General features: G+C 31.7%; 2 protein-coding genes across 2 annotated transcripts in view; both read left to right on the top strand.

Annotated features, from left to right (window-relative positions):
* Positions 1 to 12,648, top strand: part of LOC134265187 (sodium/potassium/calcium exchanger 4-like) — a 26,643-nt gene extending 13,995 nt beyond the window's left edge. The window contains exons 6-17 of the mRNA XM_062747442.1: positions 985 to 1,064; positions 1,165 to 1,268; positions 2,755 to 2,863; positions 3,277 to 3,373; positions 5,698 to 5,801; positions 6,055 to 6,113; positions 6,196 to 6,286; positions 6,947 to 7,039; positions 8,095 to 8,195; positions 10,818 to 10,930; positions 11,796 to 11,861; positions 12,057 to 12,648. Of these exons, the coding sequence (XP_062603426.1) occupies positions 985 to 1,064; positions 1,165 to 1,268; positions 2,755 to 2,863; positions 3,277 to 3,373; positions 5,698 to 5,801; positions 6,055 to 6,113; positions 6,196 to 6,286; positions 6,947 to 7,039; positions 8,095 to 8,195; positions 10,818 to 10,930; positions 11,796 to 11,861; positions 12,057 to 12,200 (1,161 nt within the window). The 3' untranslated portion in view covers positions 12,201 to 12,648. The remainder of the gene's footprint in view (positions 1 to 984; positions 1,065 to 1,164; positions 1,269 to 2,754; positions 2,864 to 3,276; positions 3,374 to 5,697; positions 5,802 to 6,054; positions 6,114 to 6,195; positions 6,287 to 6,946; positions 7,040 to 8,094; positions 8,196 to 10,817; positions 10,931 to 11,795; positions 11,862 to 12,056) is intronic.
* Positions 12,649 to 14,063: 1,415 nt separating this feature from the next.
* Positions 14,064 to 15,991, top strand: LOC134265190 (uncharacterized). The gene is made up of 3 exons (XM_062747445.1): positions 14,064 to 14,725; positions 14,879 to 14,983; positions 15,091 to 15,991. Exons 1-3 carry the CDS (start codon positions 14,208 to 14,210, stop codon positions 15,242 to 15,244), a joined length of 777 nt encoding a protein of 258 aa, XP_062603429.1. The 5' UTR covers positions 14,064 to 14,207; the 3' UTR covers positions 15,245 to 15,991.
* Positions 15,992 to 16,608: the final 617 nt, after the last annotated feature.

A 16,608-nucleotide genomic window follows, 5' to 3' on the forward strand; every position in this document is an offset into this window, starting at 1 on the left:
GTTTACGTCAATAAGACTCTGTTCGTTATCTTCAATAACAATCTGGTTAAAGTCCTTGGGATTACTTCAATAAGATTCTGTTGGTTTACTTCTATTACGTTCTGACAAGAGTCTGTTGGTTTACTTCTATAAGATGTGTGTTGGTTTACTTCGATAATACTCTGGTAAAAGTCTGTTGGTTTTCTTCCGTAACATTCTGGTAAAGGTCTGGGTAAAGGTCTGTTGGTTTACTTCAATACTTCAAGTAAAAGTAAGTTCTGTGGTCGATACAATGACCTTGTCAGCAAATACAATTTATCATTGAGTCAAATGTTGACTGACGTTTTTCATACTAATTGTGTATGTCCATTCTTATAAACTGAATTGACGGATTTTTCCGTTATTTCCCGATCATGACAAGGAGACAACGGCGGATGTGACCTGTCGACAGGGGATGCTCACTCCTCCATGGCACCTGATCCCACCTCTGATGTTTCGGAGGTCGGTGTTTGCTCTGCTCCTATTTTGTATTATTTTATGGACTTTTAATCTTGAATACTGTTCGTTATCTCCATATGTTTCATTCAAAACCCTTCTGGTAAAAGTCTGTTGGTTAATGTTTGTTTGTTTACTTCAATAAAATCATGGTATGAGTCTGTTGGTTCATGTCAATATGAGTCTGTTGATTTACTTTAAAAAGATTATGTTGGTCATACCAGAACTGTAATTTAAGTAAACCGTGTTACCATAATTGTTTTTAAAGTAAATCTGATTAAAGTGTAACTGTGATGATTTACTTCAATAACAATTCTGGTAAGAGTTTAATACTGATGATTTACTAACTTTATTTCAGCTAAATGAAGGAAGAGTTCGTCGTAAGAATATTTTAAAAATCATTAGCTCCAATCCAAAAACAAAACTACTGAAAAATCATTCAAAATTGTCAAGAATGCTTTGAGTTGTCCTAAAACACAATTAAAGAACGAAGTGATGGTTTCATTAAAGGTCATACAGGATGGAAAGGTGACGTGGTATGAATCCATCTTGATGTTAATCTTCTACGGAGGCTACATTCTTGTTATGAGGTAAAAAATGGGGCTTCCTTAAATATAGCACATCAGGTTTTTGTTCTAGTTTTCTTTTTAACTATTCACATTTTGATAAAGAGGGCCACATTACCTACAGATTCGACGTTCCCATTCAAGCATGGGTGTGTAAGAAGATAGACAGAATCCTTACTTCTAATATACTGCCAGTCAACGGTGTCAAGACATTCAGTAAAGATTATGGTAAGTAAAGTATCAAGACATTCAGTAAAGACTATGGTAAGTAAATAATTCAATAAAGGCTATGGTATGTAAAGTGTATACATTTAGACAAGCCTATGGTTAGTAAAGTGTCAAGGAATTTAGTAGCGTCTATGGTAAGTTAATGTAGCGTCAAGACATTCAGTAAAGACACAAACTATTGACTAGTTAAATGTTGCGTTTAAAAGATATTAATAAAGATGATGGTTAGTACAGTGTAGTGTCAAAACACCCTTTCATTGTTAAGAATAACTTTGCCAAATTCTTGGTAAAGACTACAGATAATGAACTAAAGGTTCTAGAGGCACTGAGCTCACCAAATAATGACACCCCTGCCTCCCATATGAGATTAATGGAAACGTCCATGTTTTGCTCTGGGAGACTCAAAATAAGTGTCAGACCATAAAGTAAAATAGAAGGTGCACAATGGCATTATATAATAAAGAATCAGTGAAAGTATCGAAGACAAACTACCGACCAGAGGCATTATTTAATACAAAATCTATTAAAGTATCAGCAAATTTTATTCAGTGGTATAGGAGGAGTTGTTGATACGAGATGGGTACCCTTGAATATTACAGACAGAATGACAGTGTCCACGTTTTGCTATCGGATCAAAAAGTAAAGTACATGTAGGAGGTTCTTATTGCACTATGTAACAAAGATTCTGTGAAAGTCTAATTAAATTTTAATTCAATGTATAAGAGGAGTAGCTTATAAGAGATGGGTACCCCAAATCGTAACAGGCTGACGGAAGTACAGAGGTATGGACATGCCAGTGACCCAGTAACTATATACTTTACATACCACTCATTATATGCACTTTTCTTCAAGCGGGAGTATGAAAAGACAGCCAAAATATGAAAAAAAGATAGGTTATATTTGCTGCCAAAGTCATAATATTAGAAAACAACTTTTGAATTTACAAAATACTGACTTTAAAATTGATGACTGATATCCCTGTAATTTCAGCATGTATGTACACTTCCTGAAGACGATAAAATAAGTTTCACATTTTCTAGCAAAGTGGTTCTTGCAAAGAAGATTTTTAAAAAAAATAATGACTTGTTTTTCTCGAATTCTTTATTATCTCCCCCTTGGAAGAAGGCGTTGGTTTTCACTTGAAGAAAATTGAATAACCTTTACCCAAGGATACGTTTTGGCTGTTTGTTTGAAATTGGCCCAGTGGTTTTGGAGGAAAAGATGAAAGTGTGAAAAGTTAATAAGTCAACGACAGATAACGAAAAAATTCGATCAGAAAAGAGAAAAATGAATTTTTACGTTGCGTTTATTACAAAAACGATTTCATTACATCTATAAACTATTAATAAACATCACTTAAACCTTATACTAAGCAAAGTTGTTTTAAAAGGAATAATGCTTTAAATATACCGAAAATGATGGTGTAGTTGAAATGTAAACTAACAAGGGAAGGTAAATTATTTTTTGGACTTGTTTCATCTTTTAGAGGTGTTTGAGGATGATGACGACGTTTTTATTACAATGGATCACAAACCTCCAAAAATCTCTGAACCTGATATGCTAGCTGATGAATATGCAAGATCAACAAAAATCAAGTAAGCCCAATTTAATAATTGCTTTGAGTGATTTCAGAGAAAATTTTCTAGAATAACATTTTCACTATGTGTAGTGAAAATAGATACATCGGTTGTTAAGGGTCACTTGTAAATTGTCAAAGTTATTAAACAAAATTATAATATCTTAAATATTGACTTGTTAGATTAAAAATATACAGTTTGGAATATAGTTTTAGCAATTGATGTTATTTAGCAACTTTCCAATGTAGCATTTCGTAATCTGCAATAAGCATCATTTACTAAAACTGTCCTCTATGATATAGCGTCTTGCATTTTCAAGTGATAATGGGTCAGGCTATGCACTTTCTCTCCAATGTGAAAACCTTGTCAATTCTGGACATCCAGACACCTTTTTATTACATTATTTACTTTTCCTGGTATTTTTTTTTCAGACCAAAGTTCTGTGATTTCATCTTTCGATTGATGATGATGAAACGTTTTAGACCCAAAACAAGATTCCGATCGGCAGCATTTCTTATCATATCATACGTAGGTACATATATCATCAGCAAGTTATCTTATCATATCATACGTAGGTATAATCCTCTCGAAGGTTATCTGATCATATCATATATATATAATTGTAGGTATAATCCTCCTGAAGGGTATCTGATCGTATCATACCTAGGTATAACCCTCCTGAATATTATCTCATCATGTCAAACGTACGAGGGCTGTTCAATAAATAATGCCCTCGGTGCTCAGAAAGAAGCAAACGACGCTTTTCAATGATTAAGTCTTCATGATTTTACTTATTAATCTCTTTTAATTCAAAAACATGTCTGTTACATTTTTTTATCCAATTTCTGATTGCTTTTAGAACTCATTTTTGGGTATGTCCCTTAGTATACTGGAAAATGGCAGATCCAATGATTTCCTGGACTTGTTTTTTTCCTTCTGAAAGGAGGTTTTTTCAAGTTTGGAAATAGAAATAAGTCAAAAATAAAAAATCTGGCAAATATTGTAAATGTGAAAAAACATTAACTTTCTGTTTATCCCAAAAACCCCTTTACTCTTCAGGGCATGCGGGTTTGGACGCTGTCATGAAGAAATTCAATGTAACTGATTCTTGATTCTGGGTCCTTCCTCGAATGAACCTTTCGATCTTTTTGCAAAAAATTGCTTTCTATACTCCTCCAGTTATTAAACTGTCTCCTCGAATACGAATTTGAACAACAATACCACTAATATTTAAGAAAATTGCATATAAATCTGTCTTTGTGCTCTTGCATACCTTTGCTTTTGTCAGACCTTCGCCGTTTTTATCGAGTACATCTTATGGTAAATTTTGTTTTGATGATTTTAAGCAATAGATTCATGTTCCAATATCTGTTTGAATATAAAACAAACATGGATAACTAGAATTACTGATATTTTAAAATAATTGTTAAGACTTTCGTACACGCTGTCGTTTTCACTCATTTTTCAAAATATAGGGTGACCTTTGAGTACCAAGCTTTTTTACTGTTAAACGTTTCTTTAAAACAGTGTAAATTACCCCCGATATGATGTCTATCAAATTTGCTATGTGTCTGAAAGTCATCATACATCATCAAATATTATTTGTTGAAATTTGGCAAACAGAACATAAGTTGTTATAATTTTTGTTGGCAAGGAGGGTACCCATCTTTGATGCCCATTATATAATTTTTTGTTCATTGAGATCCACCTGGTCTTTTGTCTATAAATCAGGCATTGGTTACTGTAAATGTCACATATTTCAGTGAATATTTCTTTGGGATTTTTAGCAAGTTTTACAGCATCTTTAATGTAGCCTTTATTTTCACTTTAGTTTACTGATTCTTTACCATTCATTTATAATGCAGTGTCTCGAATAGCCCTTGTTTCCCAGCTTCTCACGATGAAACTATGTGATGAAAAGTGGTCACATAAACTGTTATAAATTCAGTAAAAATTCAATAATGAGAGAAAGTCAAGTTTAATGTCAAATGATATCTGTATTGTATGTCATACAGTTCAGGACCTTATTTATTGAACAGCCCTCGTAGGTATAATCCTCATGAGGGTTATTTGATCATATCAAACATAGGAATAATCCTCCTTAGGGTTATCTGATCATAACAAACGTAGGTATAAACCTCCTGAAGGTTATCTGATCATATCACACGTAGGTATAATCCTCATGAGGGTTACCTGATCATAACAAACGTAGGTATAATCCCCCTGAAAGTTATCTTATATCATACGTAGGTATAATCCTCATGAGGGTTATCTTATCATATCAAACGTAGGTATAATCCTCCTGAAGGTTATCTGATCATATCACACGTAGATATAATCCTCATGAGGGTTATCTGATCATATCAAACGTAGGTATAATCCTCCTGAAGGTTATCTGATCATATCATACGTAGGTATAATCCCCCTGAAGGTTATCTGATCATATCATACGTAGGTATAATCCCCCTGAAGGGTATCTGATCATATCATACGTAGGTATAAACCTCCTGAAGATCATCTGATCATATCAAACGTAGGTATAAACCTCCTGAAGATCATCTGATCATATCAAACGTAGGTATAAACCTCCTGAAGATCATCTGATCATATCAAACGTAGGTATAATCTTGTGATTATATCATGTGTATGTGAATTTTCTTGCATAAAGGTATATCTGTAGAGTAATTTAATGAAAGAAAAAAAGTCCATGTTTTATGAAAATTTGCAATGAACGAAATCGGTATAATAAGAAAATCAAAGAAAAATTCTATTCAAATGATTAATTTTTGAATTTAATTAAAAAAAAATTATTTCATTACTTTTAATTCAGTTTATTCAATTATTAATTATAGAGGCGTAGCATGCTTATGGATACCCATTTACAGAAGCGACAACAGTTCCGCAAGATGGCGCAGAAGTCTAGCGTCCTATCCTATACAAGATCTATTCGAGGTTGGTGAGTGGCATTTTACTGCATAAATAAGCAATATTAATATAATCATCCTTAAAATTTAAAATTTGCTTATTATATATGTGACGAACATAATAAGCAGAAAAAAGAGTAATGTAGCTAGAGCCAGATTGTGAATTTAACATACTTTGCATGAATAAATGTGTTGTGCTGCCAAGGTTTTAAGATTAATCTTTAATACAACAATTTATAAGAATCCTTCACAGAAATACAATTTTAAATCTTATTTCATCTGCAGGTTTAATATGACAATGGAAGGAGAAAACCTTGATGGCTGGAAGACGGTTCCAAAGATAGGTAAGTCAAATCCCTAACATTTTTTTCTGTAGAATCTAGATCTTACAGTTATTTCAATGATATAACCCCATTCTGCTTTCAGATGAAGGTGTTCTTAAGCTAATAGGCTGGGGATCTTTGTATCCTATAAGGTTCATCTTGTATTACACTGTGCCAGACTGTAGAAAGGAGAGGTAAGCTTTACCCAACATAGTGTGGTTCCATTGTTATATAATCAGGTCTTTACAGTCTTTGGGTCAGATATTTATATAAAACTGAAACTTTTATTTTCAACGGCTCCAATTTAATAGGTTATTTTTTGAAAACCTTACTAATAAAATTCAGTAGGTCATAAATTATTTTGTTAGAACTAATAATTTTTAACATACTTGCAAGACATTGTTTATATAATCTAACTTGGGAGATTTTTATGTAAACAAACAATTGCATGTACATTTTTTACTGGTTGGAGGTGGTACATTGTTATTTAATCAACACTCCATTTTTAGATGGGACATGTATATTAAATTAGTTCATTGCATTTTGAAAATTAGGCATTCATAGGAAAAATACACATTGCATTTTGTAGTAGCAACATTTTTTAATGTAATGAAATTTATGAAGACAACGAAAAAGTATTCAAACTCAAAAGTCCATTAAATAATGCAAAATTGGAGCAGAGCAAGCACGTACCTAAAAAAAATCAGGGGTGGGATCAGGTGCCATGGAGCATCCCCTGCCAACAGATCACACCCGTCGTGTGCTCCTTGTCATTCTGCATGTTGAATACTGGGTGTCGTTATGAAATAAACTCTTTGCATCTTCGTAGGTCATACTTTTATTGCATTTTGTAGGTGGGAGAACTGGTTTATGGCTACTTTTGTGTGCTCTGTGCTGTGGATAGTTATATTTTCTTACATAATGGTGTGGATGGTAGGTATTGCTCATACATTATCAACACTTAGTTAAGATGGCCTCTGATTCTTATCCTCTGATAGGATGAGTTACATGTATTGATTATAACATTCCTTTATTTTATAAAATTAATAATTCCTACAATGTCCTCTATTAAAAGTCGACTACTGTAATTGAAATCATGATAATTCATTAAGGGGGATTTTTATCTTGTTTTTGACTACTAGTAAATGAAATATTCGAAGAGTAATTGTTTATACATCTTACATAGTTTAAATCTTACTTTTTCTATCCTTCTCATGATTTTTCAACTTTAAAAAAAAGCATGGTAAACTTTGTTTGAAATCTAGCAAGAACTATGATTTAGCGGAATATGAAAATATCTCATTTTCTGACTCATTTATTACTACAGAACAATAAATTTAGTATTTTTTTTTTAATTAATCAAGACTAAAGAAATTGTCAAAAGTGAAGGAAACTAATAATTGGACTCAAGTTTTAAAATATGAATAAAATAAACTGATTTTCTACACAAGCTAGAATCATCAAGCTTCCAATCTAAGAATAGATTTGAGTAAAAATTATCAAAAAGTGTTTTAGTTCCCTAAATAAGCGGTCAAAATTTCTGGTTTTATTTATGTTTGTATCTTGATTTGACTACTTCATCGTACACTGTATGTTAATTTTACAACAATTCAAGAATTTACACATTTGATTTCAACAGATTCAAGATAAGATTAACAGTGGGGAGCTGATGGTAAAAAATAAGACATGTGATATTTATATTTTTGTGTCATTCTTTGGTAACTTACAGGTTGGGGTCGTTATAAAACATTTATTAGTGAAATGGACCAATTAAACATAAGAAAATGTTATAAATTAAAAATTGTGTTATATGTTTCTTTGATTTTAAAGTAATTGGTTCCTTCAGTGGCTTACTCGGTACAAATCATATATAAATAGATATCATTATTCAGTATTTTGAAGTGATATTTTAAAATTGTGATGATTCAAATTATCAATATATATATATATATATATATATATATATATATATATATATATATATATATATATATATATATATATATACGTTAAACATTCCAGACAGCGTGATGGGTATAACGTTCCTAGCGGCCGGAACCAGTATACCGGACGCAATGGCTAGCGTCTTTGTTGCCAGGCAAGGTAAAAATCAAATTCTTTAAAAAACATCATTTAACATGTCCTGTTATTTTACCTTAAAGACTTGACTGCTACAATGACGGAACATGAATCGATTGGTTAGTAAATACCAGAGTATTGTTTGGGAAGAGGGAATAAATTCAATTTATGTCTATTATTAATTAACTCATTTATTTCAACATTTCCTTTTTATTAACCTTTAAGATTTTTGTATAAATCTTTTAACTATTACGTACTAAAAGTTAAAAATATTGAATTTTTTTCTTGAATCAAAAAATCTGTTTTATTCAGAAATACACTTGTACTACTTGAATGATATATCAACAAAAATTTTGAAATGGTTTTTCAATTTTTCATTCAGAGTTTGTCAATAATAAAATCAAAAAATGTATAGATTCATAAGGATTGTTAAAAAAGGTAGAACTTTGACCATCACTGAAAGTTTACAGTTTCTTTATAATTCATTGATTTATAATTCACATTGTTTGAAACTAAAATGAGTCAAAAAACTAGATGTGAAACTCGTTGCGATTACGGAAGGAAAACGTTAAATTAAAAAATTGAAAAAGATTTGCACACAAGGGGGATTGAACCCAAGTCGCCAGCATGAAACTCCAACGCATTAAATATGGGACCTCTACTCTAAATCTACTTGTATATATGTACAAAACAGTGCTTCTGTCTTAAAATTATGAAAGGCAGGTCACTTTTCAAAAGAACTATATACGGTATATTGCATATGTTTGCCCCCACAAAAGTCAAATTTTGAAAACTTCCTGAAATGTGCTGAATTCAATAAATTGTACGAGAAATATAAGTTAACAGAAAATATTATAGTTCCAGAGCAGTGTATTCACAATTTCTGTTTTTATGAGTCACAAACTAGTCCGATTTTATATTCTTTTTAAAAGAGGACAAAATGGACAAAATTTCAACAATTTAAGCTTTAAAATTTATAGAGCGCATGTGTGTTCAGGAACAATATTGACATATTTCATTGATATTATCATTCTACACATTATATCAAAATATTTATCCTGAACACACATGCGCTCCTGACTTTTATTTAAAAAATACGAAATATGTACATTTTTCTGCAAAATTCATAAAAAACTGAAATTACGTCATATTTGTGACGTCATTACGTACATATGACGTCATTACTTATGAAATTATTCAGTGCTTTGAAGTCAGCATATACTCCCCTGTTTAAGGACTTAATTAAATATTACTCCATCAAAGTTTGATTTTGGGGGGCAAATGTTGGTTAATACCGCATATAGTTCTTTAGCGATAAACGCCACGAGTTAATCTTTGCGCCTTTTCTTTGGAATGTTCTATTAAATAGGTGTGATATCTTCAATGAAGTTAAAAAAAAGAACGTTCTTATAGTCTATTCAAGGTTTACAAAGTATATTAACACATTTTACAAATTCCATATTGTATATATGCATTTAACACTAAAGCGGTAAAACAGTTATGAATTTTTAATTTTTTTAGTTTCCTTTGTATCCCCAAAGTGAACTATCCCGATTTTCGAAAAAGGTTGAAATGTTTCGCCAAAAAAACATGGCTCCTTACAGCGGTCATGGAATATATCATTCTTGATCAATAACTCTAAAGAATTGAAATAAACTCCATGAAGCGATCTTTTAAAAAAAACATCTTATTTTTGTCTTATTTATTAGTTTAATATGACACAACTGTGCATAGGAAAAACAGTTGTTAAGATTTATACTTAAAATATTAATTGATATTCTTTTTTGAGAAAGCATTACTTATAAGCATGATTAAAGATCTGTTTTCCATGGTGCACAAAAGATATTAGGCGTCGAATTTCCTTTGCACACTTAGTCTTTTACCAATTATGATGACACAGAATGCAACAAAAATTTTGACAATCCAAGTATTCCTTTACATTTCATTTATCCTTATGTTATTTTTCGTTCAGCGAAATGTCGGCGTTGACAAGAAGCCGCCAATCAGATTTCTGAATGCTAATATCTAGAGTTTAGATTTATCAACATTCAAACAAATTAAATAGTAAGCATTATAAGGAGGGTTTCTATTAACATACCAAAAATAAATGAAAAACTGAAAAACAAAAAAGTTAGAAAATACGATTTTTTAAAATTTGCATCTCGTAACAACCGGAAGTACTGACGACGCACGAGAAGGTGATTCCGCAAACCACAAAGTGACAAACTATCGTCTCCAATAAGTCTCCAGGTCATATCTTTAGCTATTTTTGAGAAAAAGGGGCGACAAAATCGCATTTTAAAATCAGGAAATCGTCCATAACTTGGCACCACAAGTGAATTTTCCAAATTTCTCTTCGGATGTATTAACTTCATATAATGACACATATTTTGTGAAAGTTTCATGAAAAACCGCTGAATAGTTTTCGAGAAATCGCCTGCACAAAATTTTGTCAAAAAAAAGAATAATAATAATAAGAATAATAAGAAACAGTAGAATCACTATAAGGTCTTCCGTGAAGACGGAAGACCTTAATTATACCAATCCAGGCAACCATTTTTTTTTGTTTCTATAATATGTCAAACGAATCTTGTTTCTTTTATCTAAACATTACATTTATTGCAACTATTATCTCGTATTTTGCAGGAATGGGTGATATGGCTGTCTCCAATTCTTTAGGAAGTAATGTATTTGACATTCTCTTAGGATTATCGTTACCATGGTTTTTAAAAACTGGCATAGCTTATGCTGGAACAACAGTAAGTGTTACTTTAAAAAGAGTTTTATGATCCTTCACCATATTACATTTCATAAAAAATTAAGTTTTACGGAGCATATTTCATTGCTTTTTGAGCTATTTTATTGAGATTCTGTGCATTGTGGCGTACTGTATACAATCTAGTTTGTGTGCCATGGGAAATTGACAATATTTTCAGATATTCAGACGGAATACTAATTTACTAGGATGTATAAAAAGTATGTTCTCCGGAAATTTATTGGTTAATCTTGATCGTTTTTAGACATTTAATCAATATTCAGGATGATTTATATTCCAGAGTTGTATATGACCTTTATCAAGTATCAGTATATCCTTACCATACTTTATTGATATATATGTACTATTTGTACATGTACAGCGTTTGTTGACTTAAAGTCGATAAAAATAATGATTTACCAAACATTTTTAGATTTTTTTAAATTCGACTTGCTATCATCTAAAAATTTGCAAAATTTTCGGAAATTGAAGATATCATTTATTTTTTCCATTTCTTTGGTAAAGAATTATTGTATATTATCTTCATAATGTTTTCTCCAACAAAAATTACATTTTTACAATGTGATTTAAAAGGCCTGCATTTAAATTATTTTCATTATTTAAATGATTAACCTTGAGTATTTGTTAGTTCCCTCCTTACGTTTTACATAAAATATAAAAACAAGGGGTTTTATAATAATTTGCAAGTTTTTCTAATTGTGGTTTACTCAATGAATTTATTAATAAAGATTTATAATTAGGAGGCTTACTAACAAGGAACAAGCAAACACTGAAGCAAATTGTTATATGGTTCTTAAAGCCGACTGTTTTCAGTCTTGAATGTCATATTGTGTTCTTTTTCATTGTAGGTACACATCAATAGCAATGGAATGGTTTTCTCCATACTACTTTTATTTCTTACAGTAATTATTCTAGTGAGTATAAACTGAAAACTATACTGAATAAGAAAAATTAATTTTGTAGGAAATGGCACTTTAATCCATAGCGCTTTCAAAAACCCTAGGGATTAAAGTCTTCTACGAAATCTTCATCATTTTTTTTTCTACTACATATATATAAATACATTCCTGTTTTTATATTTAGTTATAAATAAGATATTTTCCTTACAGGTTGTCGCTTTAAAGTACACTCGCTGGCGACTGAACCGGAGGGTGGGGGCTCTTTGTCTGTTGGTTTATGCTATATACATCCTTTTTTCTGTCATGATTGAGTGCAACGTGTTTGGGTTTGTCAACCCTCCTATGTGTGATTAATAAGGTGTCATATTCTAGTGCAACAAGAAATAAACTAAATAAATATACGTTTGATGTAATGCATGAAACCGTGTATTATACATTTTTTTCTATGTACATGGTATGTATACATCTACAGTAATATTTCTGAATTTTATTTCAAGGACAAAAATGTGCAAAACTTTTCTATACTTGTGAATCTTGAATCTAGAAAATTTTAGATGTTTGGAAAAATGTCGACAGAGGGTTTGCAGTGTATCAAATTTAAGTTCTCTAAGCTTTAAAACAGTCATCAATTTTTCTATTTGTACTCGCTTAATGATCCTATAATGTTGACAGAATGAGATTGAACGTTTGTATTCATTATGAATTGATATTCATCATGAATTTTAAGGAAATCAATAAATTGGTTGGCATATCCATCTTCAAGACTAGTCTATTTTCTAGAAGATTCAAAGAATAATTATCAAATTAAAAGCTGTTTGGCCAATAAATTTGCCAATGAATCGATGTTATTTTGTAAATTTATTGAGGTTGCCTTATAGGTCACCTGGCATCATATGCTCTGCTCCATCAAGGTTAGGGTCGATTGTGTGATAACGATGAAGCGGTGGTGCGTTGACGATAAACGATGGTGCAATAGCGCCATGAGGCGATGGCACGACAATAAGGTGACGACGGGAAGATGGCATGATGAAGCGATGACATAACAGCGATGACACAAGGGTGTGATAACGATGGGGTAGTGGTAGGATAACGATGAACAGAAGTTGGAATAGGTGACACTGACAGTAAATTGTTTACGACAATGTAAGCGCAGTTTAGAGACACCACCATAGTGAATGTATATCTACAACAGCAGAGGATTTTAAGCCCCCACCTGAGCTGGTTTGTTATAAAACAGTTTCAGTGTCCTGGAAAATTTTCTTTTAGGTCGTTTTAGCGATTCCAACTGCTCTTCAACATTATAACATCGCTTCGTGATATCACCCCTACGTCGTTGCACTGTTGTGCTATTGCATCATGATATCTTGTTAAAATAATCTCTTATTTATTTTTATTTAAGAGATAAAGCGAAAAAAGTAAACAAAATTTAAAAAAAAATAAAATATCCTTAAAAAACACATTTTTAAAAAATAGTTAAGGAAATTGATATTTGCATCATTCACGACCAAATCAAGTCCAAACATAAATATCAAGAATCCAAAAATATAAATGAATCCCGATGATTTGTTGATGCAAGTGTCCTTGACTTGTGAATCAATAGCCTCCTCTACCTATTTTAGTTGTTTTATGTAGTAGTTGCGATTTCTGGTCAACACTGTTAAATGAATGATGCACGTAGGTTTATATTAAAAGAAAAACATAAGCCATATTTGTCCCAAAGAAGTGCCAGGGGACATCAAGACTAGCAGTCCTACGTCACACTATCAATCTCCCGGCACATGGCGAGGCTTGATTGCACGAGTTATAAATAAAAACTTTCTCCATTCACTGAACACCTACACCTTACACAGGTAAGCCATTGCCTCATAAAACTCGACAATGTGTACAATATTTCGTAACAATTATTAAAAATGTGTTGGACTTTACTAAAATGTATTTGCATGTGCATTCATTGAAATAAGGTGAATGAAAAATTAAAAAGAGACTTTGGGTTATTAAAAAAGTTTTTTTTTTTAAAAAAAAAAAGGCCATTCAGTAATTTTCAAGAAACTTGCATGACTTTATTAATTTTCAAAAATATTAAAAGAACATCAGTAAGGATCATACAAATGCTCTATTTGTTTATCAGAAACATTTCTTTCCTAATAAAAGTATTCGATGCGTGAAATATTCTGAAGTGACCGGTGATTGTTTAAGCCAAGGAGAGGTCACGATAGAGATTAAATAATGACGACTGAATTACGTACTTCATCGTGAATATAGTTGTTTCGCGTAGCCAATTGATTAATCATAAATTTGAACGGAAACAGAAAAGTTTCTCACATAATATAATGATTACATATCATTTTTTTCACTTCAGACATGAACATTCGAAGTATTCTAATTGTGTGTTTTTTGGGAGTAGCATGGTTTGACAGTTCGACATCTCAACCTTGGGGAAGAGGACAAAACAGACAAAAGTGGAACAACAGGCGGTTTTTTAAGAAGGTTGAAAGAAGAATTAAGAATGGAAGACAAGTATTTTCTCCAAGAGCACTGGGAATGATAAGAAATGGATGGGGAAAGAAAAATATTCACAATAAATTGAATAAAGCTTTTGGACTGTGTGATATACCAGACCAAGATGTAGTTAAAAATATGTTCCCGGGATTATTTCAGTCCATCGACGATATCTATAGACTTCCCGAGATGCAACAGAATATTGCAAAGACGTCAACTGTTGACAAATTAGAAGAACCGCCAGCAATTCGTAATTGGCAGGCTCTACCATCCAGACGAGTTCGTATTCCCAAAACAGTAACTATTTTATCTTCCGGTGATTCCGGTCCTCAGAATAGGAGTTTTAGTCGGACCGGAAATCTATGCGATTGTTGTAAAGTGTAAGTAAGAAAGCGTAATGTTTTTCCTGTCATTGGTAGTTCAACACTCTACTGTAAATCATAGTTACTGTGTATACATTGCTTTTTACATACATACTTACATACAAAGCTGTAGACAAAACCTCAAATAGGTTTATTTTAATCTTTTTTCAGAGATCGGTACTTTGAGACTTATGACAATGTGACAGTCGGAGGCATTTCTTACGAAGTCATCCGTATTCCAAATGAGGATCAATTTTTTGCCATTGAAAGATGTCCGTAAGTCCATTTCTCATATCTGATGTAGAATTATTTATTTCTTAATATATTGTGTGCCATTTAGGTTTTATTTGTTTATTCTAATTTAAACATTCCCTCTTTTGTAGAGAAAGCCCCAGGTGTATTTACGGAGGCTGTATACAGAGGTACACACGGCAGCCCATCCTTATTTGGAACGACACAAAACCCTATTATCCTCCGTTAGATTTTGCCCAGTTTGATTTCCCCACCCACTGCGAGTGGGCTAATATTGGACAGTGAGAAAAATCGATAATTATTGAGGTGTTTTATATATAAACATGGTGCCAAACACAACATAGATCCGCGTAAAAAGGTAGAGTAAGAGATGACAAATATGATCATACGATGTGTTGGTATTTAAATGTACCGAGTAAAGTGAAAGGCGAAAAGTTGATGATTTTAACTGTTATTGTTATTGTTTTGGGTTGCTGTCTACGATATTCTCTATCTTATTAAGTGTCTAAGATACACTCATGATAATGCATAGATACCAATTCTAGAGTTGTACGACAACGTTTGGTTTTTTTAATTATTTATTTCATCATGTTTGATTGTTGATTTCTTACTTTTCTAGTTCTGAATGCTCGTAGTAGTTCATAAGAAAATCACATTTTTTACAACCTTTAATATAAAACATCAACTTCCTATGGTTCGAAAAGAGAACATTAATTGCGCCGAATTAAGAACTTACTAAAAAGGTATTTTTTAAAGTAATTATAAATTAACAATGTTAAGTAATGTGATTGGATGAAAAATATACATTAGCATGTCTAAACCTGTACATTACGCGTTTCGTGTACCGCAATTATTTTCTTTTCCTCGAAATGCATGATGTAGGGGAAAAATTATGCATAAGGCAGTTAGTGTTTATGATGAATCATTAAATGCCCTCGAGTGTAACTATCCTATTGATTAAGATGTTAAATTTATTGCACTAATGATGATGTATATTTAAAATTTGAGGATAAATAAATTGACTAAATATCGTGTGTTGTTTATGATTCTAGTTAATTTTTTTAAAGCAAAAAATATAATTAAATATATACATCAAAGAAGACTCCTATAAAACAGCAAAGAAATACAGGTATACTTAAAGAGGTATACACCCAAGAAAACTCCGATTTTTTTTAGAAGTACAAAATGCATTTCCAGTGTGATCGGAACACATTTTTCATTGTTCTTCAGTGTAACAAAGCACCTCAAAATTTAGAATGACGTCGATAGATTTTTTACAGGATAGAGAAAGACTTCTTGAAGTTCTAGCCAATTTACAATTATATGCGAGAAGTGCTCGGGGAATTTCTATTGTCATACTCACCAACAAGAATAGACAAATTTTGATCTAAATATATTAACTTTTATAAACTTTGGCATATAAAAATATGCAAACCGACCTTTTACAATTGTTTAAACATTGAGGGTTTCTTTGATATCTGATATTTATTGAAATGTATTTAAAGAATAGCGTCATTTTCACTGTTTTAAGAAGACAATATTCCTAAGTGATGACCTCAATAAATAAATTTTTACCGTTTTAGGAAATTTTTAGTCTTTGAGTTGTCTGTGTTTTATTCACTTTAGAAAATTCATTTTAGACATCCACT

This window comes from Saccostrea cucullata, unplaced genomic scaffold (assembly GCF_032062105.1).
Source record: "Saccostrea cucullata isolate Sc308-1 unplaced genomic scaffold, CSIRO_AGI_Scuc_v1 ctg890, whole genome shotgun sequence".
NCBI lineage: Eukaryota > Metazoa > Mollusca > Bivalvia > Ostreida > Ostreidae > Saccostrea > Saccostrea cuccullata.

Bases quoted from the DNA above. Each gene is read 5' to 3' on its own strand.
- LOC134265190 (XM_062747445.1), top strand. From the start codon at position 14,208: ATGAACATTCGAAGTATTCTAATTGTGTGTTTTTTGGGAGTAGCATGG. The intron at 14,726-14,878 runs GTAAGTAAGAAA...ATCTTTTTTCAG, and splicing joins CTATGCGATTGTTGTAAAGT to AGATCGGTACTTTGAGACTT. The intron at 14,984-15,090 runs GTAAGTCCATTT...CCTCTTTTGTAG, and splicing joins TTTGCCATTGAAAGATGTCC to AGAAAGCCCCAGGTGTATTT.